A 26,910-nucleotide genomic window follows, 5' to 3' on the forward strand; every position below is an offset into this window, starting at 1 on the left:
AGGCAGGAGCAATGTAAAAACACTTAGATATACGGGAAATGGTTGTAATGTTGGCCTATGGATCTGAAAATCGGCTATTTATCAATTTTATCTAGATGAACGCGTCATTGGGACGGTACTAATGAATAGTTTCGGTCACTGTTGACAATTTTGTCGATTGCTAAATTTATGTATGAGCCCAAATTAGGGGCATTTAGACCGACATTACATTCATTTCCCCTATATCATAACAATTAAGGCTGGTAAGTTACTGTAGTAACAGGATCACTTATGTTAAAATGAAATGTAATTTATTTTGTGAGCGGTGCCGGTGGTGTAGTGGTAAGCGTGATTACCTCTCACCCCAGCAGGCCTGGGTTCAATCCCAGTCGGCACCGCCGGGATGTTCTTAAAGCATAACATCTCTGATCACGCCTTCCTTCGGAAGGGAAGTAAAGCCGTTGGTCCCCGGCTCATGAGTTGATGGGTCGATAGGTATGGTCCAGGTGTGAGAGCAAAATAAATTTGGATCAGTGCAAACACTTTCCTACACCCTACCATTGTAAACCTTCATACATAACCCACCCCTGCTATACTGTCTTGATTTTCTTGAAATTTTGTCAGACCGGAAATTCTCAGTTACGCCTATTATTTCGAAATGTGAGGCGGAAGCAAATGTTCACATATACGGAGATTTTAACCAACGCTCAGTGAATTTTATTGTTGATGACGACAACGAATCTTTGTTGATACCGATTATAGGAGAAAATGAAACACTTCGTACTCTGTTCGACAAAAGTGCAGAAATTGGACTCAACTAAATAAATCACATAAAAAATCAAAATAACTGCTACTTAGATTTGTTATTCACTAATATGACTGATGATTTCTGGGTATCAGAGTCACCCACCCCTCTTTGGAAAAACGAAGTGTTCCACACTGCTATTGAATACTCCATATTCATACATGAAAAAACGGTAACGTTGGATAACAATTTATCTGAAACATACTTCGACTTTCATAAAGCAAACTATGTACTTCTTAAAGAAAAATTAGCCTGTATTGACTGGCAAACTACGATACGTAATCTTGACATAGAACAGGCAGTGGACACATTTTATCAAATTATTTATAAAATTCTGCAATAGACGGTACCCTTGAAGCAGAGGAAACCCACAAAGTCCAAGACACCAGTTCAGTTTGGTACAATAAAAAGGTTTTCAATCTTAAAAATAGGAAACAGAAAGCACATAAGATTTATAAAAGAAATCATAGTGAAGAAAATCTTACATTTTATCTAGAAGTCTGCGATCAACTGAATGAAGAAATGAAAAATGCATATGAAGAACATAATACCAAGGTAGAAAATAATATTAAAACAGATCCAAAATCATTTTTTAACTATGTTAAAGAGAGACAAAAATCGAAGAACTTTCCTTCTAAAATACAGTTAGATAACAGAACCGGGAAAACATCTGGTGAGATCAGTAATTTATTTGCGGACTTTTTTCAGAACATTTACACAACTCATGACGAGAATGATCGCGATTATGAATATTTTTCATACCTTCCGGAGCCAATGACGGATATTACAGTTAACAATTTATCCCTCAAAGAAATCTTGCATGCTCTTGAGTCCTTGGATACGTCAAAAGGCGCTGGTCCAGATGGTTTACCACCTATTCTTCTAAAAACACTTTCAAATGAATTAGTAAAGCCTTTATTTTGGTTGTTTAATTCATCGTTAAACGCCAGTATGCTGCCTCCAATTTGGAAGGAATCTTTCTTAATCCCTATTTTTAAAAACGGGAAAAAATCGGATATCACAAACTATCGCGGGATTGCTGTATTATCTACTATTCCTAAACTTTTCGAGTCCATCATTAATGCCAACATATTTTCCCAAGTTAAATTTCTCATTACTAGTAAACAACATGGATTTGTTAAAGGTCGATCTACAGCCACTAATTTGATACCTTTTGTAACATATGCTTTAAATGTAATCGATAAGGGAAATTACGTAGAAACATTATATACTGATTTTAGTAAAGCATTCGATAGAGTGGATATACCACTGTTGATTTTCAAGTTGTCCAAGTTAGGTTTTAATACCAGGCTACTGCAATGGATCGAGTCATACTTGTCAAGGAGAACGCAAAGAGTAAGATTTGAAGGAAAATTGTCGTCTGTCGTTCATGTAACATCTGGTGTGCCACAAGGTTCGCATCTTGGTCCACTACTATTCATCTTATTTGTCAATGATATAGAATACATTTTGAAGCTGCTTCATGTTTCAATATATGCAGACGACATGAAACTTTTCATGGAAATATCTAAAGCATCTGATATGCAGCTATTTCAGCAAGAAGTTGACATTTTTTACACTTGGTGTAAGAAGAATTTGTTAGAGATTAACGTTAGTAAATGTAATTCTATATCGTTTACAAGAAAGCATGCCATAGTAAATGACACAATTTCCCTTGGTGAGAAAACAGTTGAAAGGTGTAATCAAGTAAGGGACTTAGGCATTATTCTCGACTCTAAGTTGTCATTTGTTGCTCACTACAATAACATTATATATGTATAAAGCAAGTAACATGCTAGGGTTTATCAAAAGATTTAGTCTGCACTTCAATGATCCTTACACTATTAAAACATTGTATGTGGCCTATGTGAGACCTCTTCTTGAATACTGTAGCGTAGTGTGGGCCCCGTATCAGGATACATATATAAACCGCATTGAGTCTGTTCAAAAACAGTTTTTGTTGTTTGCCCTTCGAAAATTAGGTTGGACGAGATTACCACTTCCATCTTATGAATCGCGATGTTTGTTAATAAGTTTAGATGGACTGAAAAAACGAAGAGACTTTGCCATGGTAACATTTATAAACGATGTTATTGCTCAAAGAGTTAATGTTCCGGAAATTTTAGAAAATATAAATTTTTATGCTCCCACTCGCTCTCTGAGGATTAGGAATTTGTTTTACATTGAATAGAATTATGACCTGCTATAACGCATATTCCCAATCAATTGATGTAACAATGAATAAAATAACACTAAAAAAAGCATTCTTTTCAAGGTTAGCCAGGCAATAATATTTAAGACATAGTTAATAAGCATTCATTGTAATTGGTCTACGATTGATTGACGACATAAATAAATAAATAAATAAATAAACTCAGTTACAGTAAAGTTATCGTTCAGTAAACACGTATTTTATACAGTCCACGATTGTACGACTTTTCCCCGAAAACCAGTCCCACGAAAACACTTTCCCCGAAAGTTATTTCCCCGAATGTAACTTTTCCTCGAAAAACATTTCCCCGAAATACAATTCCCCGAATGGAACAGTTACCCGAAAATAATTTCCCTGAATGTACCATTTCCCGAATCTGCGAATCTTCGCTGGTTAACTACTTGTATCGAACAATACCACAATAAACATATTAATGTGTGTCGAATAAAAAATTGTTTTATTCAATGTTTTATGTTTTTTTTTTTGGTCACTTGTGTTTTTGTGTTGATCCAAATAGTTTTGATAATATAATTGCGCATTCTTGTTTTTTTTTAAAGGTTGATTTTTGTCCCAGTCTTGTCTTCTGTCGTCACTTATTGTGTCATTTTGTCTCGTATATTAACCCCAACTTGTCTTGTGTATTGTGTCAACTTGTGTCTATTGTCCTTCCCCATCTGTTTTTAAACTCGTTCTGTTACTCTGTTATGACTAATTTCATTGATATATAAATGTTGTGACGACCACTGGGTCGTCCCAGAATATTGTGCAACCGTGCAATCCCTCGACGAAGTGACAAGTTACATGAACGTCAACAGAATAGACATATTTGTATAACTATTAAAGAATACCAGGGATTGTTTACAAGCGAAAAACGATAGCTACAGATAACGTGCAGGTTTTCGATAAACTGAAATTTAATTTAAGTATTGCTAAAGTTATAAATTACGTACATGTGTGTACTTATATTTACTGGATCGTGAAGGTAAATTTACTTCATTGATAGCGGAATTATATATTATTTGGTAAATTGTATTTAAACATGTATTCCACTGTATAACCTCTATACAGATTTAGAATGAGTCACACAGTGCTAGTTAAAACACTATAACCAGTTCAATTACCGTATACAACACTGAAATGTAAGTCTCAAATTATTATTGTTTAGTACTAGCGATAACGAGAAATAAATTTACAGCTTTGAAGCTGTTTTTGGACAGCTAGCAAAATTTGGTGTAATTCAACAGCCTCAACATTCTTCAAAGATTTCATTTCTTTGCCGGATTTGAAATAAGTAATTTCACCCGGGCACAATGGGAGAACCCCAAAACACCTCGAATAGAACCGTGGATATAACTATGAGGCCTTGTATTATGTGTGATCAACCAGAATCCGCAAATAATCTCATGCGCAGGGGTGAACGATTCCATATCTGATCCGGATCGCAGCTTTGTATGTTTCAAATGTACGGAAAATGACGATGGTGTATCTGTACCGTCGAGACGATCAAGCAGAAGTTCCCGTAGTAGCCGTAGATCGGCGAAGCTAGCACTCGATCTGCAGAAGCTAGAAGAAGACAATAGGATCCGTATGCAGCAGATCGACGAGGCTGAAAGATTCCGTCAAATGAGATTTCAGGCAGAACAGGAACTGATACAAAAGCGATTCCAGTTGCTTCAAGCAGACCTGGCCGACGATGTTGATGCAACTAGCGAGGCAGCTAGTAGAAAGATCAGGGTGAGTTTACGGGTAGTCCAGAAGAATACGGAGAAGTGGGTGCAAAAGGAAGGACAGACAGAAGGAGCTAATAATAAGACTGCTGCCTCGTCTCCAACAACAACCCGCAACAGTCTACTTCGGCCAGTACTGATCCTAGTGCTCAAGATCCTGCAGCAGTATCACCGTTGGGAGAACCGAACGTTGCAAGTGAGATACCTCCGGAAGCCTCAGTGAGCAGTACTCCGAAGAAGGATTCTGCCATATCAAATCTTCCACTAGTTGTGACAACTAGGTCGATGGGAAATTGCTCGTCGTTAACATTTGTGTCAGTAGCACCACCGAGACCTGAACAGCCTGTTTCTAACGTCGTCGCAATTGTTAAGTCAGCGCCAGTTGTGCCTATTGTGACTACGTCGGGCAACGTCACCACGGTTTCATCAGTGCCAGTGCTACAGCCAATACCAGTTTCCAGTGCGGTTGCAATCACTTCGTCGATAGTACAGCCAGCTATTTCGATCATGGGTGCTACTACTATGTCCATTCCACTGCTACCGCCTATGTCCATTCCAATCACCAGAGTGTCCACTCCGTCAGCCCATGTACACGTACCAGCACCTGTACCGGGCGCTGTTGTCAGTGCTCCGTTGGTAATACCGCCAATATCCATTCCAACCGTTGTGACTGTATCGTCAGCATCAAGGCGATTTACGAGACCAGAACAGATGGCGTACCATGTTGATGGAATAGGTCTCGTTTCGACAGCTCCGACGATTAACACCGCATACCGTAATCCACCGTTAAATATTTCTTTGGTTTCACAGCCGCCGCCGGGGCTGGAATCGTCGCGATATCATACCTTCCTCGATTATGATCCGTTGCCATTAGAGCCACCGTCGGGGCCTAATCAGGCTGCGTACAATATGCCGGTAACTATGGCATCCGTTCCAGGACCATGGGATAGCCGTGTACCTCCCAAAGCTCGTTCGATAGCATCAGTGCCACCGCACTTGATGTTCCGCCTATATGCAGTTTCCCAACGATCAGTTCGTCGTCAGTAACGATGCCAATGACGTATTCTGGTACGATTCCTCGCACGTCTTATTATGCTCAACCTCAAGGGGCAGGAGTAGCACCTCCTGGATATGAGCAGCCATATTCAACATTGAATACGAGCGTTCCACGTGTATCAGTTTCGACAGCAGCTCCATATAGGTCGGGGCAGAACAATAATCAAATCGCCTTTGGACCAAATGCAGTGCAAATTGCTGCACGACAGGTGATACCACGAGATTTGCCGGTCTTTGTTGGTGATCCTCAAGACTGGCCAATATTCTACAGCTCATTCCGGAACTCTACGGAAGTATGCGGATACAGTGATGCGGAAAACTTAGCCCGTCTACAGCGATGTTTGAGAGGACACGCCTTAGAGGCTGTGCGTAGTCGCTTACTGATTCCGGAGTCAGTTCCTCATGTTATGGCGACTTTACAGCAGTTGTATGGGCGACCAGAAGTCATCATCAACGCACTCCTAAGACAGTTACGGAATGTGCCTTCTCCGAAGGCGGACGACTTAAAAACGTTGATCAGATATGGAATGGCTGTTCAAAATCTGGTTGAGCACATGATCGTAGCGGAGCAGCAACAACACCTCTCGAATCGGAGTGGGCAAGCTATAAAATTGGAATGCTAGAAGTGAATCTAGGAACCTTCAGTGATTTCATGTCACGATTGGTGACAATGGCTAGTGATGTTACCATGCATGTGGATCCGGGTTATGCTATTAGTAAGAAACCGGAAAAGAACAATCGTGACAAGCTACCGAAGGAGAAACTGTTTATTCACCACACGGAGTCAAGCAAGAACCAGGACATCAAAGAACATGTCACGAAACCATCACACAAGATTCTGCGGAACATACACCAGTGAAGACGTGTTCCTTTGGTAGCCAAGTTGGTCATCGGATTGCAGATTGTGTTTCGTTCAAACGGTTGATTTTCAAGTTGTCCAAGTTAGGTTTTAATACCAGGCTACTTGTCAAGGAGAACGCAAAGAGTAAGATTTGAAGGAAAATTGTCGTCTGTCGTTCATGTAACATCTGGTGTGCCACAAGGTTCGCATCTTGGTCCACTACTATTCATCTTATTTGTCAATGATATAGAATACATTTTGAAGCTGCTTCATGTTTCAATATATGCAGACGACATGAAACTTTTCATGGAAATATCTAAAGCATCTGATATGCAGCTATTTCAGCAAGAAGTTGACATTTTTTACACTTGGTGTAAGAAGAATTTGTTAGAGATTAACGTTAGTAAATGTAATTCTATATCGTTTACAAGAAAGCATGCCATAGTAAATGACACAATTTCCCTTGGTGAGAAAACAGTTGAAAGGTGTAATCAAGTAAGGGACTTAGGCATTATTCTCGACTCTAAGTTGTCATTTGTTGCTCACTACAATAACATTATATATGTATAAAGCAAGTAACATGCTAGGGTTTATCAAAAGATTTAGTCTGCACTTCAATGATCCTTACACTATTAAAACATTGTATGTGGCCTATGTGAGACCTCTTCTTGAATACTGTAGCGTAGTGTGGGCCCCGTATCAGGATACATATATAAACCGCATTGAGTCTGTTCAAAAACAGTTTTTGTTGTTTGCCCTTCGAAAATTAGGTTGGACGAGATTACCACTTCCATCTTATGAATCGCGATGTTTGTTAATAAGTTTAGATGGACTGAAAAAAACGAAGAGACTTTGCCATGGTAACATTTATAAACGATGTTATTGCTCAAAGAGTTAATGTTCCGGAAATTTTAGAAAATATAAATTTTTATGCTCCCACTCGCTCTCTGAGGATTAGGAATTTGTTTTACATTGAATAGAATTATGACCTGCTATAACGCATATTCCCAATCAATTGATGTAACAATGAATAAAATAACACTAAAAAAAGCATTCTTTTCAAGGTTAGCCAGGCAATAATATTTAAGACATAGTTAATAAGCATTCATTGTAATTGGTCTACGATTGATTGACGACATAAATAAATAAATAAATAAATAAACTCAGTTACAGTAAAGTTATCGTTCAGTAAACACGTATTTTATACAGTCCACGATTGTACGACTTTTCCCCGAAAACCAGTCCCACGAAAACACTTTCCCCGAAAGTTATTTCCCCGAATGTAACTTTTCCTCGAAAAACATTTCCCCGAAATACAATTCCCCGAATGGAACAGTTACCCGAAAATAATTTCCCTGAATGTACCATTTCCCGAATCTGCGAATCTTCGCTGGTTAACTACTTGTATCGAACAATACCACAATAAACATATTAATGTGTGTCGAATAAAAAATTGTTTTATTCAATGTTTTATGTTTTTTTTTTGGTCACTTGTGTTTTTGTGTTGATCCAAATAGTTTTGATAATATAATTGCGCATTCTTGTTTTTTTTTTAAAGGTTGATTTTTGTCCCAGTCTTGTCTTCTGTCGTCACTTATTGTGTCATTTTGTCTCGTATATTAACCCCAACTTGTCTTGTGTATTGTGTCAACTTGTGTCTATTGTCCTTCCCCATCTGTTTTTAAACTCGTTCTGTTACTCTGTTATGACTAATTTCATTGATATATAAATGTTGTGACGACCACTGGGTCGTCCCAGAATATTGTGCAACCGTGCAATCCCTCGACGAAGTGACAAGTTACATGAACGTCAACAGAATAGACATATTTGTATAACTATTAAAGAATACCAGGGATTGTTTACAAGCGAAAAACGATAGCTACAGATAACGTGCAGGTTTTCGATAAACTGAAATTTAATTTAAGTATTGCTAAAGTTATAAATTACGTACATGTGTGTACTTATATTTACTGGATCGTGAAGGTAAATTTACTTCATTGATAGCGGAATTATATATTATTTGGTAAATTGTATTTAAACATGTATTCCACTGTATAACCTCTATACAGATTTAGAATGAGTCACACAGTGCTAGTTAAAACACTATAACCAGTTCAATTACCGTATACAACACTGAAATGTAAGTCTCAAATTATTATTGTTTAGTACTAGCGATAACGAGAAATAAATTTACAGCTTTGAAGCTGTTTTTGGACAGCTAGGAAAATTTGGTGTAATTCAACAGCCTCAACATTCTTCAAAGATTTCATTTCTTTGCCGGATTTGAAATAAGTAATTTCACCCGGGCACAATGGGAGAACCCCAAAACACCTCGAATAGAACCGTGGACATGAGGCCTTGTATTATGTGTGATCAACCAGAATCCGCAAATAATCTCATGCGCAGGGGTGAACGATTCCATATCTGATCCGGATCGCAGCTTTGTATGTTTCAAATGTACGGAAAATGACGATGGTGTATCTGTACCGTCGAGACGATCAAGCAGAAGTTCCCGTAGTAGCCGTAGATCGGCGAAGCTAGCACTCGATCTGCAGAAGCTAGAAGAAGACAATAGGATCCGTATGCAGCAGATCGACGAGGCTGAAAGATTCCGTCAAATGAGATTTCAGGCAGAACAGGAACTGATACAAAAGCGATTCCAGTTGCTTCAAGCAGACCTGGCCGACGATGTTGATGCAACTAGCGAGGCAGCTAGTAGAAAGATCAGGGTGAGTTTACGGGTAGTCCAGAAGAATACGGAGAAGTGGGTGCAAAAGGAAGGACAGACAGAAGGAGCTAATAATAAGACTGCTGCCTCGTCTCCAACAACAACCCGCAACAGTCTACTTCGGCCAGTACTGATCCTAGTGCTCAAGATCCTGCAGCAGTATCACCGTTGGGAGAACCGAACGTTGCAAGTGAGATACCTCCGGAAGCCTCAGTGAGCAGTACTCCGAAGAAGGATTCTGCCATATCAAATCTTCCACTAGTTGTGACAACTAGGTCGATGGGAAATTGCTCGTCGTTAACATTTGTGTCAGTAGCACCACCGAGACCTGAACAGCCTGTTTCTAACGTCGTCGCAATTGTTAAGTCAGCGCCAGTTGTGCCTATTGTGACTACGTCGGGCAACGTCACCACGGTTTCATCAGTGCCAGTGCTACAGCCAATACCAGTTTCCAGTGCGGTTGCAATCACTTCGTCGATAGTACAGCCAGCTATTTCGATCATGGGTGCTACTACTATGTCCATTCCACTGCTACCGCCTATGTCCATTCCAATCACCAGAGTGTCCACTCCGTCAGCCCATGTACACGTACCAGCACCTGTACCGGGCGCTGTTGTCAGTGCTCCGTTGGTAATACCGCCAATATCCATTCCAACCGTTGTGACTGTATCGTCAGCATCAAGGCGATTTACGAGACCAGAACAGATGGCGTACCATGTTGATGGAATAGGTCTCGTTTCGACAGCTCCGACGATTAACACCGCATACCGTAATCCACCGTTAAATATTTCTTTGGTTTCACAGCCGCCGCCGGGGCTGGAATCGTCGCGATATCATACCTTCCTCGATTATGATCCGTTGCCATTAGAGCCACCGTCGGGGCCTAATCAGGCTGCGTACAATATGCCGGTAACTATGGCATCCGTTCCAGGACCATGGGATAGCCGTGTACCTCCCAAAGCTCGTTCGATAGCATCAGTGCCACCGCACTTGATGTTCCGCCTATATGCAGTTTCCCAACGATCAGTTCGTCGTCAGTAACGATGCCAATGACGTATTCTGGTACGATTCCTCGCACGTCTTATTATGCTCAACCTCAAGGGGCAGGAGTAGCACCTCCTGGATATGAGCAGCCATATTCAACATTGAATACGAGCGTTCCACGTGTATCAGTTTCGACAGCAGCTCCATATAGGTCGGGGCAGAACAATAATCAAATCGCCTTTGGACCAAATGCAGTGCAAATTGCTGCACGACAGGTGATACCACGAGATTTGCCGGTCTTTGTTGGTGATCCTCAAGACTGGCCAATATTCTACAGCTCATTCCGGAACTCTACGGAAGTATGCGGATACAGTGATGCGGAAAACTTAGCCCGTCTACAGCGATGTTTGAGAGGACACGCCTTAGAGGCTGTGCGTAGTCGCTTACTGATTCCGGAGTCAGTTCCTCATGTTATGGCGACTTTACAGCAGTTGTATGGGCGACCAGAAGTCATCATCAACGCACTCCTAAGACAGTTACGGAATGTGCCTTCTCCGAAGGCGGACGACTTAAAAACGTTGATCAGATATGGAATGGCTGTTCAAAATCTGGTTGAGCACATGATCGTAGCGGAGCAGCAACAACACCTCTCGAATCGGAGTGGGCAAGCTATAAAATTGGAATGCTAGAAGTGAATCTAGGAACCTTCAGTGATTTCATGTCACGATTGGTGACAATGGCTAGTGATGTTACCATGCATGTGGATCCGGGTTATGCTATTAGTAAGAAACCGGAAAAGAACAATCGTGACAAGCTACCGAAGGAGAAACTGTTTATTCACCACACGGAGTCAAGCAAGAACCAGGACATCAAAGAACATGTCACGAAACCATCACACAAGATTCTGCGGAACATACACCAGTGAAGACGTGTTCCTTTGGTAGCCAAGTTGGTCATCGGATTGCAGATTGTGTTTCGTTCAAACGGTTGGACGTTGATAGTCAATGGAGATCATTCCGTGAGAAAGGTCTGCCCAAGCAACATACATGTTCTATTACAGTTTATATAACCTTTGTATGACTAGTTTTGGTTGTATAGCAGTTTACTCAACATTTTTCTATGAATTTGTGTTACTTGGGTGTATATGTATATGTTTAGTGCCGCACAAATCTTTGCCGTGTCGCTCCAAGCGAGAATGCGGATTCGAGAATTGCCGGTTACGTCACAACTCATTGCTACACTCCGCAGCTACAGGTAACAGTCAGCCTAGTACATACAAAGCTCCAGTGAATGAGAGTAACATACACACCAGAACCACCATTTTCTGAAAGCATGTTCTCTTCTTCGTTACCTACCGATTACACTCTACGCAAACGGTAAAGAGGTAAAACTTTTGGCCTTTCTGGACGACGGTTCAACTTCGACGATAATGGAAGCTGAGGTAGCTGAACTGCTTGGAGTAAAAGGTCCAGAAGAACCACTGCATCTCTGCTGAACAGGTGACGTTACGAGGATCGAAGAAAAGTCGCAGCGGATCCAGTTGATGGTTTCCGGAACAAGTATGAAGCAACAATATTTATTGATGAACATACGAACGGTAAAACAACTCAAGCTACCGAGCCAGACGTTGAACGTCGATAACGTGAAATTGAAGATACGGGAAGGAGGTTATGGAGGACTCATAGCCGCTAAAACCAGACTTGGTTGGAGCATCTACGGTCAGCATTCAGAATCGGAAGGCATAGAACACCTTAATTTCCACGTGGACCGGGCAAAACAAGTTCCAGATAACGCAACGCTGCACGACCTGATGAAGCAATTCTTTAAAATTGATGAGTCCTGTATCACTACGAGACCTCAATCGCAAGACAACAAGAGAGCTGCTGATGTCCTTGAGAGAACAACTGTTCGCGTTTCAACAGGGTTTGAAGTTGGACTTCTGTGGAAGGAGGATGAACATAACCTTCCTGACTCCTATCCGCTTACACTCCGCCGTTTGAAATGCTTGGAAAAGCGTTTGCTGCGGAGCCCGGACTTGTACGCCAAGGTGAAGGAATTAGTTCAGAGCTACATCGAGAAAGGCTAAGCACATCGAGCATCGAAGTCAGAAATGGAATCTGTAGACCAGCGACAAACATGGTATTTGCCACTTGGAGTGGTTCAAAATCCCAAAAAACCGAACAAGATTCGTTTAATTTGGGATGCGGCAGCAACAGTAGAGGGCTTGAGTTTCAACGATCTTTTGTTGAAAGGTCCGGATTTGATGGTTGCGCTCATTGCCGTTCTGATCAGATTCCGCGAGAGAAATATAGCGATCGGTGGAGATCTGCGGGAAATGTTATATCAAATCATGATTCGAGCGCAGATAGACAGTTCTTGAGATTTTTATGGAGAGATCGCCCGGAAGATCCACCGCAAGTATACGTCATGGGTGTGGCCATCTTCGGTGCATCCTGCTCTCCGTGCATAGCGCAGTTTGTAAAGAACAGGAATGCTGAGGAGTTCGCAGAAGAGTATCCACGAGCAGCAAAGGCAATTACCGATAACCATTATGTCGATGATTACCTTGACAGCGTGGACACTGTTAAAGAAGCGGTTGAGCTGATGGAGCAAGTGAAATACATCCATGCCAAAGGAGGATTTGAGATCCGGTCTCGAATTCGAAGGAAGTTTTACGGAATCTGGGAGTACTGCAGGAAGTTACAAACAAGAGCCTGAATCTGGATTCGCAGTCTGAACGAGTTCTAGGAATGTTCTGGGAACCCGCTAGTGATATATTCACGTTCACATCTCCATCTAACTCACATCTCCATCTAACTCGCCTCCGGATAACCAACCATCAATTCCGACGAAAAGACAAGTGCTTCGGATTATTATGAGCATATTTGATCCGTTGGGGTTGATAGCCAATTTCATCGTACACGGCAAAAATCCTTATGCAACATATTTGGCGAGCTGGGACGAACTGGGACGAGTTGATTCCAGAACGTTTACACGATAGATGGAACGCATGGCAAGACTATCTTTCACGTCTACACGAGATCAAGATTCCTCGATGCCTACTTGGTTGCACACGTTCGGATCAGGAACGGGTTTCGGAACTACATGTATTTGTTGATGCGAGTCGGCAGGCCTATGCATGTGCCATCTATCTACGAACGGTCGGTGAATCGGGAGTTGAGTGTTCACTCATCATCGCCAAAAGTAAAGTGGCACCATTGAAACCAGTTTCTATACCCAGACTGGAGCTTCAAGCGGCACTAATCGGAGCCCGCTTGATGGAAAACTTTTGCCAGAATCTGACACTTCCTAGGACCCGGAAGTTATTCTGGTCTGATTCATCAACTGTGCTCTCCTGGCTAAATTCAGATGCCTTTCGTTATCACCAGTACGTAGCATTTCGTGTTGGTGAAATCCTGTCAACAACCAGAGTAAATGAATGGAGATATGTTCCATCAAGGCTGAATGTGGCTGACGACGCCACAAAATGGCAGGCTGGTCCGGACTTTAGTACGGAAAGTCGGTGGTTTAACGGGCCCATGTTCCTTCGCCAACCAGAATCGGAATGGCCGGTACAACCAGAACGTCAGAATACTACTGAAGAACAGGTGAAACAATTGTTTCTTTATCAGGAGGTAGTGCACAATCCGATTATGGATGTAACCCGCTTCTCCAGTTGGTGCCGTCTACACCGAGCAGCTGCATTCGTGTGTAGAGCAAAAACATTGTTCAAGAACAAGGGTGGAGCTGCTGAAATCCGACGATGGCTATCTTCGGAAGAACTCGTTGAGGCGGAAAATCTATTGTGGCGTCAAGTGCGAGAGGAAGCGTTTCCTCGGGAGTATCAGCTGCTGAAGTGACGGATGGATAACGATGGAGAGATAGAGTCATTGGTGGACAAAACGAGTCCGCTGTACAAACTGTTGCCGTTCATCGATCAATCGGGGGTCATTCGAATGGGCAGTCGTATTGGGGCTGCTCCATTCACCCCATACGAAGCTAAGTACCCAATTATCTTACCGAAAATCCATCCGATAACATTCCTCCTTACTGACAGCTATCATCGACGTCTGCTTCACGCCAACAACGAGACGGTTTTCAATGACATGAGACAGCGGTTCTATGTTCCGGCATTACGACGACTTGTAAGGAGAGTAGCAGCCGAATGTCAACGATGTAAGAACTCCAAAGCGGTACCTGTAATTCCTCGCATGGCACCATTACCTAGAGCACGGTTGACCCCCTTCTTGAAGCCGTTTACGTACATCGGGATCGACTACTTTGGGCCGATTATGATCAAGGTCGGACGAAGTCAAGTCAAGCGCTGGGTGGCCTTATTCACCTGCCTGAGCATCCGGGCAGTTCATATGGAGGTAGTCCATAGTCTCGCAACACAAGCCTGTATAATGGCATTTCGGCGCTTCGTGGCACGGCGTGGAGCGCCTCTGGAGGTGTACAGCGATAACGGCACCTGTTTCGTTGGTGCAAACCGACAGCTAAAGAAGGAGATTGACAAGATCAACGAAAGCTGAGCAGCTACGTTCACCAACGTCCGCTCTAAATGGATTTTCAATCCACCTGCAGCGCCACATATGGGTTTGCCGGACAGTGGGGGTTAGACTGTTGATACACACACACACACACACACACACACACACACACACACACACACACACACACACACACACACACACACACACAGACACACACACACACACACACACACGCACACACACACACACACACACACACACACACACACACACACACACACACACACACACACACACACACACACACACACACACATACACACACACACACACACACACACACACACACACACACACACACACACACACACACACACACACACACACACACACACACACACCTGCAGTGCCACATATGGGTGGCCTGTGGGAACGGATGGTACGCTCCGTGAAAACGGCAATGCTTGCCCTCGGAAACGAATTGCGGAATCCTAATGAGGAAACTTTTGAAACCATCGTTCTCGAAGCCGAAGCGATTGTCAATTCGCGCCATTTAACATACGTCGGCCTCGATTCATCGGATCAGGAGGCGCTGACCCCTAATCATTTTTTGTTGTATGGAACACAGGGCGTCAACCAGCCTGCTGTTCAACCGGTAGAGTACCGTAGCGCACTCAGAGATCGTTAGAAGTTGGCTCAGTGGATGATTGACCAGTTTTGGAGACGCTGGATACGAGAGTATCTTCCGGTGTTGACAAGGCGATCCAAGTGGTTTGAGCCAGCAAAGCCAATCCAGGTCGGCGATGTAGTGGTGATAGTAGATGACTCCATCAGGAACCAGTGGCTTAAAGGAACGATCGTCGAAGTATATACTGCATGAGATGGACAAGTTAGGCAGGTCAAGGTGCAGACAGTCAAAGGTATCATCGTACGACCAACAGTGAAGTTTGCAGTTTCGGATGTTCTCGGAAGATCCAGGTCACACGGGTCGGGGAATGTTGTGACGACCACTGGGTCGTCCCAGAATATTGTGCAACCGTGCACTCCCTCGACGAAGTAACAAGTTACATGAACGTCAACAGAATAGACATATTTGTATAACTATTAAAGAATACCAGGGACTGTTTACAAGCGAAAAACAATAGCTACAGATAACGTGCAGGTTTTCGATAAACTGAAATTTAATTTAAGTATTGCTAAAGTTATAAATTACGTACATGTGTGTACTTATATTTACTGGATCGTGAAGGTAAATTTACTTCATTGATAGCGGAATTATATATTATTTGGTAAATTGTATTTAAACATGTATTCCACTGTATAACCTCTATACAGATTTAGAACGAGTCACACAGTGCTAGTTAAAACACTATAACCAGTTCAATTACCGTACTAGACTAGACTAGACTAGACTAGACTAGACTAGACTAGACTAGACTAGACTAGACTAGACTAGACTAGACTAGACTAGACTAGACTAGACTAGACTAGACTAGACTAGACTAGACTAGACTAGACTAACCAGTTCAATCACCGTATACAACACTGAAATGTAAGACTCAAATTATTATTGTTTAGTACTAGCGATAACGAGAAATAAATTTACAGCTTTGAAGCTGTTTTTGGACAGCTAGCAAAATTTGGTGTAATTCAACAGCCGCAAAAATAAAAATAGTAATATCAATTATAGGATAATATGGTTATTTCTACTAATTAATGAATTATTTACAATTACCTCTCATGATCCTTGGCTGCACTATGATGTTAACTTACCATTTTTTTGATTATTTATCAAATACCTCTCCGAGTAAAGGGTGATACGGTCAAAATTTGGTCAAAGGAAAACGCGTGTAAATCAGTGAAATCGTTTATTTAAAAAATCAAATTAAATTTCTTTTTCAAGTTCAATTAGTATAAAATTCAGGAAAAATATTCAGTTAGGCTTCCGCTTTTCCAAATCCGAATTGCCGGGCCTTACGCTTGATCCCTGCCATCAGATTTTGTACAGCCACCTTGTCCACCTTCTTCGCCGCAGAAAGCCAGTTTGCCTTGAACTGCTGCTCGCCCTTAGCAGTTTTTTTGGTCTTCTTTAGGTTCCGCTTGACAATAGCCCAGTATTTCTCAATTGGGCGGAGCTCTGGCGTGTTGGGAGGGTTCTTGTCCTTGGGAACCACCTGCACGTTGTTGGCGGCGTACCACTCCATGGCCTTTTTACCGTAATGGCAAGATGCCAAATCCGGCCAAAACAGTACGGAACAACCGTGTTTCTTCAGGAAAGGCAGCAGACGTTTATTCAAACACTCTTTCACGTAAATTTCTTGGTTGACAGTCCCGGAAGCTATGAAAATGCTGCTTTTCAAGCCACAGGTACAGATGGCTTGCCAAACCAGATATTTCTTTGCGAACTTTGACAGTTTCATGTGCTTGAAAACATCTGCTACCTTTCCCCTTCCTTTTGCCGTATAAAACTCCTGTCCCGGAAGCTGCTTGTAGTCGGCTTTGACGTAGGTTTCGTCGTCCATTACCACGCAGTCAAACTTCGTCAGCATCGTCGTGTACAGCCTCCGGGATCGCGCTTTGGCCGTCGTATTTTGTTTATCATCGCGATTTGGAGTCACTACCTTCTTGTAAGTCGATAATCCGGCTCGTTTTTTGGCTCGATGCACGGTTGTAGACGATACACCCAGCTTATTTGCGGCATCTCGGAGAGAGAGGTTAGGGTTTCGCTTGAAACTACCGGCAACTCTCTTTGTCGTCTCAGCGGCTTCCGGTTTTCGATTTCCCCCCGATCCAGACTTCCTGGCTGTCGACAAACGTTCCCCAAACACTTTAATTACATTTGTAACGGTTGATTTGGCAACTTTTAGCGATTTTGCCAACTTTGCGTGCGAGTAGCTCGGATTTTCGCGATGCGCGAGCAAAATTTTGATACGCTGCTCTTCTTGCTTGGACGGCATTTTGACAACTGAAGAGTGAATTCCAAAATCAAAATAGGAGCAACATTCTACACACACACACCTTCAAAATGAGGGGTGTTCAGGTTTTTTAAATGCAAAATTGAAAGAAATACGTCAAGTTGATATTGACCAAATTTTGACCGTATCACCCTTTATATAACTCACAGATGCCTTGTTTATTTCTGGTCTCTAATGGATTGGTCCTGAATTTGTTTGATATCCTGTTTGAAGTAATTCTATTCCTTATCCCATGCTTGGCATACGCAGTTTTGGTCACAAACTGCTCATTTGCTAATAACTTTGCACACAGTTGACAAAACGTAGTTCTGTTTGAAGCAGTAGATAGAATACAGTTTAAGCTTGTAATGAGTTCGTAGGCAAAGGTAGATTTTAATTCTAGTAATAAACTGTATTTGTTTTTGCGTTGTAAAAATGAAGTGAGAAATGCTCGCTGCACATCTCGGACTTTAAGTGTAAAAATTCATTAGTGTTGATTCAAATGTTAAGATTTACCTACTCTTTACTTATTTTTAGTAAGCTATGATCCTAATCTATAAATTACTTTAAAGAAAATCAATTTTCAATAACTGAGTGAAAAGTTATTGAAAAATGAGCAGTTGGTGTGTACAACTGTGCATGCCAAGCACAGTCCTTAGTCCATTGAAATCACGTTATTTCTTTGATTCCAGCTTGTACGTGTCCTCATGTCATATGATTCACCATGCATAAAGATAATGGGTTAAAAGGGAGTAAAGCATACATAAAGGTAGATTAGTATTAGTTGTACCTGATCCAAACAATAGAAAGAAGCATAGACAAATTAGTAGGAAAATAAAACTAATATGTAACTAAAAGGACAATGGATGAGTGTTAGTTCCGGGATCATTTTAGTATTAAGAGTTATGTTAGTTTTGATCCGTATTCAGCCCTGCCAACCCTGCTCCAGCACTATTTGCAGCAATTGTGATTAGATTATGCGACACTGCTACTACTACTATGTTAGATTATGACTTGTCAATTTTCATAGAGAAGAATACTGTTTTCTAACGCAACGCAATGTTTCAATGAAGGTGTCTTTCAAAAAAATCACTCAAACAATTTGCTTTTTGAAAATTTGCTCAAAAGGGTTTAGTTGACACATTATACCTTACCGAAAACTAAAGTATCACAATCCTAATTCTTATTTCCAACCTATCAACATATTTAACATATATATTTCCTAAAACTTCACTTATTCGTAAGCGCCTGATTGAAGATATGACTTTCACTATTGACATTGCCTGTAATTAACAAATATACTATATATTAAGATTTATAATACAACTTTGAAAGGCTAGTTGCCTCCCTAAGCGGACCCCCACGTCTTATCTCTTATGTTAACTGACTTTCTGAATTTTCTTATTGAAGTTCAACTTGATGATTATTTAGTTTTATTTAATAAATAGCTGAAATCTCTAATCTACCTACACAATCATAACCCATGCTTGTAAACTAAAATTTAACGTGTTTCAAGTACTTTTGGCTTTGACATATGTTAATTATATCTTTGTTCGTCCCAGGTGACACCTTCAAGTGACTAAAATGCTTCACGTTGAAGTTAGTTTCCTAGCTAATTTTAAATTGTATATTGTATAGGGTATATGTTCAAATTACGCTCTCACGTTTCCACTATGTCGCACCACAAAAATACGTATGGGTATGTCACAATAGAAGCACGCCACAGTGGAAATCCAGAGCCATAGTTCAAACACTTATCCCAAATCAAAATAAGCACGTATAAGATTAGTTACAATACCATGTACAAAAATGGTGTTTAACATTGTTCCCTGAGTAATACTTTAATGAAATCAACAATGAAAGCTTGTCACGCAAATAGAAGTAGCACTGTTGGGCACTTTCAGAAATATTTCAATAGTATAATTCCCAAATAAATCTATCTGCGTAAAAATTAATAAAATAAGAGTGATTTGCGGAAAAACCCGCCAGTATCGCACCCAACGTCAGTGCCTATACGTAAGCGTACTACAACGCGGCTCTCAAAAAAAGGAGTAACAAGTGTGATACTATAACTGCTAGACTAGATATTTGGTTTTCTCGTGCAGTGGTTCATCAGAGAGGGGAAGCTCAGTAATCCCAAGTGAATGTCCATGGTGCCATTCTATCGCGACATGAGCCAACAACGCCGACCATAAACCTACCGTCTCCAACACTTCACTATAAAGCATGAAATTAAGCCAAGGTACAAAAACTAGCCAAGGGGAGGGAGTTTTTCTAGCGAAGTCTTCATTATGAAATTATTGGATAGTAACCACTTTGTTCGTACACTTTACACACACGTCAAACAAATACAATGCAAGCTTTTAACGAAGACTGTCGCCAAATGTTATAAAAAGTCATAACCACAAACTTTATCTAGGGTATTGAACGACTTTGTACTGTTTATCAATATTCAGCAGAGATATTTTTCACAATTTCATATCGATAAGTTGTAACAAACGCTAGAATCATATTTAAATAGATCGTACAGGGCAAATTGTATCTTTCGGGGAACTAGTTCGGGAAAACGATCCTTTCGGGGAACTGGTTCATTTGGGGAATAGTATTTCGGGGATAAAACTTTCGGAGAAAAGTCGTACAATCACAGTCCACTACAATGTCCACTGACTCTTTTTCGTGCTGGGATTGCTCGAACAGCAACCAACATTGTTCCAGAAACCATTACGAACTAAGTTAATGACAATGACTATTACCGCTATAGTTCAACATTAGGGATATTTAGGCTGGGTTCCATTTGGTGAATTTTCATTTACCTTATAATAAACCTGCTTTTGTAACAGACTTATTTCTGACAGACCAGAAATCAATTTTGAGCAACACCTTCTCGAAAATCGAAAGATCAACAACAGAGGGATTTTGAACATTATAATTTATTTGCGAAGTGTCAAATTTAAGTGAAAATTCACCAAATGGAACACAGCCTTAGGCCGATATGAGGAACATTAACCCTATTTATGTGATTTGGTCGATGGTCAAAAATCTATTGACACGATTATGATACTATTCAGACCGTCACACAACTACACATGTGGTTTAAAATGTTTAGCTGATCTATGCTTGAACATTTATTCGATCCAATGATAATGTAAACATATGGATAGACACCTAATAACAATAAGATTGTATGAAATAAACCAACCTCTAATCTTTCGAGTTTTCCTTTTAACCGATCATAATCATCACGAATATCATGAATTGCCTTATAATTCGTACAATGCCGGTTTCTTAATACTCGGTGTTTTCCAGAACTGTAATAAAAAGAGTTATCGAATTTGTGTTAAAAAAATATTGATAAAATGTACCTTAGTGGAATGCTATCGCTTGTCACACTGCTGCACTCACTTTCTTGCTCGCTGTACTTTTCTCCAAGATCTCCGATTATTCCTGGACTAGATATTCCGATTGGATCTGTTTCTTCACTCATACCCAAACTCGAGTTCATTATATTTTCATAGCGGAAAGACACGTTGTCCTCAATATGGGATGGGTTGATTTCCATGATGTTGTGATCTGCGTACCATGCTTAATAAATTTTTATTTCAATTTTGGTATGTTAATTAAATTTGTTATCAAATGGAAGTTATTTGTCTGTCAGTCCGATCCTGGAAAAGGAGTTGCATATTTTTGAAAGATGAAATACTTTCACCTAGCATTATAATTTATCTTGGCTTGCATCAGATTGCTTCATGACACCCTTCACTATATAAACTCTTGATAATTAATTAGCTCAGTCATTGTTTACCAGTCCAACTAACTACATTACTACTGCTTAACATGGTGTAGGAATAAAACTGCTACGCAAATGGCGATCTAACGATAGTTTTTTCTTCTTCTTCTTATTCGCATTTAAAGCTTATTGCTTAGTGCATATTAGCTTATTGCGTGCTCTCAACTTAGTGTTCTAAATGCACTTCCGCAGTTATTAATTGAGAGCTTTCGATGCCAATACCAATGCATGAATTTGTATATTGTGTGGCAAGCACAATGATACTGATACAGGGAAGTCGAGAAAATTTCCAACCCTAAAGATTCCCTCGACCGGACCGGGAATCGAACCCACCGCCTCCGGCTTAATAATACCATGCCTTTATTGACTAGGCTATGAGGCCCCTAACGATAGCAGTCATGGCGAATAGAAGAAATAGAAATAGATTTTTTTTTTCCTTTGGTTTGTTTTTTCTGTCGATCTTGTTTTCCGTGCTGAGCACCAATGCTACCGACGTGCCAGGAAGGCAGCTCCCACACCTGGACCCTACCTATCGACCCATCAACTCATGAACCGGGGACCAACGGCTTTACTTCCCATCCGAAGGAAGGCGTGATCAGAGATGTTATGCCTCAGAACATCCCGGTGGCGCCGACTGGAATTGAACCCAGGCCTGCTGGGGTGAGAGGTAATCACGCTTACCACTACACCACCGGCGCCGTTATATAGAAATAGATGATGGTTTCAAAATTTTGCACATTTATTTATTATCCGAAAAAAATATTTGTTATTTTTTATATTACTTTCTTTTAGATACACGGTTAGAAAAAAGTCCCCAAAATTAAGTTCTTTTCACTCATCTCGGCACTATAGTGCAGGAACCCAAAAGTAGGTAAAGCGGGTCAAAGTAATTTTCATTTACTTGTGTGCAGTTCGTATGGAATTTTCCACTGGCTTTTTAATCAAAAGTAAGTTAGTTGTACCCAACAGTAGGTAAATATGATTATACCCAACGTTGGGTTCCCACACTTTACTACCCCTGTTGGGTGGTTTTGCTCCTTCGTTTTTGACAACATTAGTAGGAGAAAAGGAGACAAACTAGTCAAAAGTAGGTAAAAGTGAACTGGCCGTTGGGTACTTTTTTCTTACCGTGTAGATTTCCACCATTCTATCCCCGTAACCAAACAAAAAAAAACACATTATTCTTAAAATAAAAGCATTTTAAATCATTCTCCCATACCTTGCAGAGCAACATTTTTCTAGTTCTCCTATTTGCCACAAGCGGCGCTTTATGTTATCGCTAGATCGTCAATGGGCTTTTCGACCAATGTACTGTCGTTCTACGCATATCTGTCCCATGTTACTTTTGGACGGTTTTCACTTTCGTTCATAAAACAGTACTTTTTTATGTAGACTTTGGAATGAAAATAGAATAACATATAATTTGTTCTGGGTTTGTATAAAAACAACATCAAGCCTAATTGTCCCATGTTAAAATTCTACGCATAACCGTCCCACAAAGATTTTCTTGACTGAATCTATTATTAGCGAATCGATTTGTGTACATTATGTGTGATTGTTGAAACAGGATCTATATAATCAAAAGAAACGGTATGAACCATTATAGGAAGTGGAAGTTTTATTTTATGTAGATAAATATTAAGAAAAACGGGATTTCATATTAAAACACCAGTTTCTAATTTCAAACAATGCATTACTAGACACTTACACTCGCCACCCCCCACACTCCCTCTATAGCGTCTACGTGTTTCATGGAAAGCCCTTTATATAATATAATAATGCGTAGTGTAAAGGCCAACTCCGTACGGGTTTTTTGACAGATAATGCATGGGCTAACTGTCAAAAAAAACCTGAAAGCTTATCCATTGTGCGCCGGCCTTAACATGCGTAGAATTTCCTACTTCATTGCAAATTTCTAGGCATAACAGTCCCATTAAATATTGTTCGTATAAAAATAGGCTTAACTAATTTCATTAAAGGTAATTTCTGTAGTTTTCACTAAAACATATTGATTCTGTTGAAATGTGAACAATGCGCTAACTTATTTTAACGTATATTTCTTACGACGAGCAGAAATGATTCAAAACATTCACCCCTATTATGTATTTCGTTTCGAACGAAATTCTTATACAAAAAAATATTTTTTTGCATGAGAATTTCGTTTGAAACGAAATACAGAATAGGGGTGATTATTCGCTATTTTTTCAGAAGCAACTTTTGAAATATGGGACTGATATGCGTAGAACGGCAGTGTAGCACTGATAAATTGAACTATTCCCATTTTGCTTGAAATTTAATCAATTTGACATTAAGCTCAGTTTAATCATATCGAATGATTAAAAATTAATAATCTTTTCCTAAAAATTATCATCTGATATTAAACCCAGTTTAATTATTTGTTATTCTATTTTAATAATTTTTTATTGAATTTTAATCTTTTTTGATTATATATTAATATTAAAAAAGAATAAATTTAATACTGGAAAGATTATTTCGAATTTAATCATGCATGACTACTGCCGAATAAATCATGGCTCGGACTCAATGAGGTGAAGCGGGAATCTGCATACTTTTTAAGCTTTTTTGATTTAATTTATCTTTGAGTGAGAGTGCGCCAGGCGATTGGCAAATCAAAGTTGGCACTCGTGGAGAATAGAAGAACTATGAGAGTGATGATGGTTTCAACATTTTACACGGTGAGGTGTACGAGTGTAATCTTATAATGCTTTTATTTGGCAAATGGGGCATTTTATTCAAATCTGGTTAATGCTACGTTAGTAGAAAACTTAAGGACTACTCAATAGACATGTAATATAGAAAAAAATAATTTCTTTCCAGATGTTTAGGTGTATACATAGACTTCAGCTTGTTACCACTGTAGCAGCAACCAGTGATGCAAAATATCATGACACTCACGTGACACTCGTCTTCGCATCAACCGACTATCGCTGAGAGATCGTTTTATCACGCAGTGAGAGTTAGAGCCATCCCTAATAAAAAATAACCATAAACGAACGATAACCCAAATCATTGAACTATTCCACAAATGGTTTGGATGATACCCAGAACAAATTAACCATACAATTTTTATTAGGGATGGCAAACAACAATCACCAATAATGGTCGCTGCTCACAAGCAAAACGTTACACTCGCTGCTGATGATGAAAAGCACAACGAAAACAGTGAAGACTTCTGCAGTACGATCATGAGAAAAAGCGAAACGACAGAAGAAAATGAAAACAATGCCTACGCATTCCAATTTCGTCTCGGCAGGCGCGACTGTGTGAGTTACAAACAAAACAGGTATCATGAAACGGAAGCAGTTGGGCTCACTCACCAACACACTCACATAAGCAAGCAAAGCGGCAACTGCTTCAAAACGAGCACAGATGAGTGTCGTGATTGTCGGGAATGACCAGATCAGTGATGGATCACAACAGAAGACGACATTCATCAGTTGCTTTTTACTTCTTTCGTCAACTTGATGGATGGTCATGGAAAGAGCTTCGACGAGCACATTGATAGGAATGTACCAAGCGTTACTAGCATCAGCTGTTTGGCGATCGTGATTGTGATAGGTCGCAGCTCTGGCAGCAACCAGATTTAAAGAAAATGCTCCATTTGCAAATTAAAAGCATTTTAAGATTGCACTAGTATACCTCCCCGTGGAAAGTAAACCATCATCACTTTCATAATTCTTCTATTCTCCACGAGTGCCAACTTTGATTTGCCAGTTATGAGAATAAACGTCAACCAAATCGTTTGTTTATTTCAAAATGAAAATTACATCATCGCATATTTTTATACATAAAGACTGACCAAAAGTAAGTAGGTACGCACAAAAAGATTTGGAATTTTTTTTTCCGTCTATCTTGTTTTCCATGCTACCAACGTCAGAGAGGCAGTTCCCACACCTGGACCCTACCTATCGACCCATCAACCCAACGTAATTCGTGATTCAATAAGTTTAAAAAGACTATTAATAGCTGCTTTACAGTACTTTTATTAAAACTTCAAAGTTACAACATTAGATGGTTACATTTCTCCAGATCGACTGAAATCTCGAACCTTCCTCTGGGTGGAGCCCATCAGCGCCCGCACAGTGGAAACGGACACGGAATAAGCGCATTTCTTCCATTTTGCCCGCATAGGCTGGATGTCCTTGACTGCCCCGCCGCATCGTCGAAGTCGCTGCTTTGAAATTGCCCAGTATTTTTCAATTGGTCAAAATTCCGGGCGAATCGGAGGATTCATTAGCTTGGGGACAAAATCGATCTTGTTGGCAGCACACCACTCCAAAACCACCTTGGAGTAGTGGCAGCGGGTCAAATCGGGCCAAAAGATGACTTTGCCCCAATGCTTGCGGATGAACGGCAAAACACGCTTGTTCAGGCATTCTTCGATGTAAACTTGGGATGTAATCGTTGAGGATGTGACGAATGGTTCCGTTTTCAGGCCACAACTGCAAATCGCTTGCCAAATCATGGCCTTTTACGCGAACTTGTCGGCAAACATGAACTTGAATCTTCCCGGTACATCCCAACAAACATTGCAAGCTGAGTAACAGCCTATTCAGGCAAAAATATGCTTCTTAAGCTAAAAAAAAATAGCTTATTCAGCTCAAATTGTTTGTTGGGATCCCCACGTCCAGTAGCGATGTGAAACTTTTGACCGGGAAGCTGCTTAAAATCGAGTTTGACGTATGTTTCGTTATCGATCAAAGTGCAGTCCTTGTGTTTAGTCAAAACACGGTCGTACAAGAGCCTTGCACGCTTTTGGCCACGGAATTCTGCTTCATGTGCCGGTTCGGATGTTTACTGGCTTTGTACGACTTGTTTCCTTCCCTGGCAATGATGTTCCGCACCGTTTGAAAGTTGGCGTTGTACCTTCTGGTCACATCTTGGGTCGAAAGACCGTGGTTGGCTTTAACGCTCCTCAACACCTTGTTGCGCAGCTGACGATCCCTTGTTCCAGTTTTTGATGTAGGATTACGTCTTTCGGCAACATATTGGGGGTGCAATTTCAAAAAAATCAAAATTGACCGCATTACGAAAAAGGTCAGGTTTTGACCACTTATAATTCTGTCAATAGCGAATGGATTTTAATTCTAAACAAGCCAAACGATTGGAAGCAGAATCTACGAATCTGCTTAAATGAACACTTTAATCATTTTCAATAGGTCCCAATAGGTCCCAAATATCCAACTGTAGCAATGGTGATCAAAATTATGCAAAAAACGCTTTCCCTAACACAGATTTCCGGTGTCCCGTGCTTCCGTCGCGTGAAGGTGAACATTGTTCTCCAGTACACAACGAAAGGCTGTCTGCAAGCAGCGAGCTGCAG

General features: G+C 40.6%; 1 protein-coding gene across 2 annotated transcripts in view; it reads right to left on the reverse strand.

Moving 5' to 3' along the window:
• Window positions 1-26,910, reverse strand: part of Dmtn (transmembrane and coiled-coil domain 2 protein Dmtn) — a 215,369-nt gene that overhangs the window by 114,177 nt on the left and 74,282 nt on the right. The window contains exons 5-6 of one of the 2 annotated variants that reach the window (XM_065235981.1): window positions 21,142-21,349; window positions 20,979-21,087 (exon numbers count right to left, since the gene is read on the reverse strand). In XM_065235981.1, coding sequence (XP_065092053.1) covers window positions 20,979-21,087; window positions 21,142-21,349 — 317 coding nt within the window. Of the gene's footprint in view, window positions 1-20,978; window positions 21,088-21,141; window positions 21,362-26,910 lie in introns of both variants that reach the window. The other variant, XM_065235980.1, reaches the window with a different exon arrangement.

The sequence above is a fragment of the Ochlerotatus camptorhynchus genome, unplaced genomic scaffold (genome assembly GCF_037179485.1).
Source record: "Ochlerotatus camptorhynchus isolate MF236.1 unplaced genomic scaffold, CSIRO-AGI_Acam_v1.1 ptg000511l, whole genome shotgun sequence".
Lineage (NCBI taxonomy): Eukaryota > Metazoa > Arthropoda > Insecta > Diptera > Culicidae > Ochlerotatus > Ochlerotatus camptorhynchus.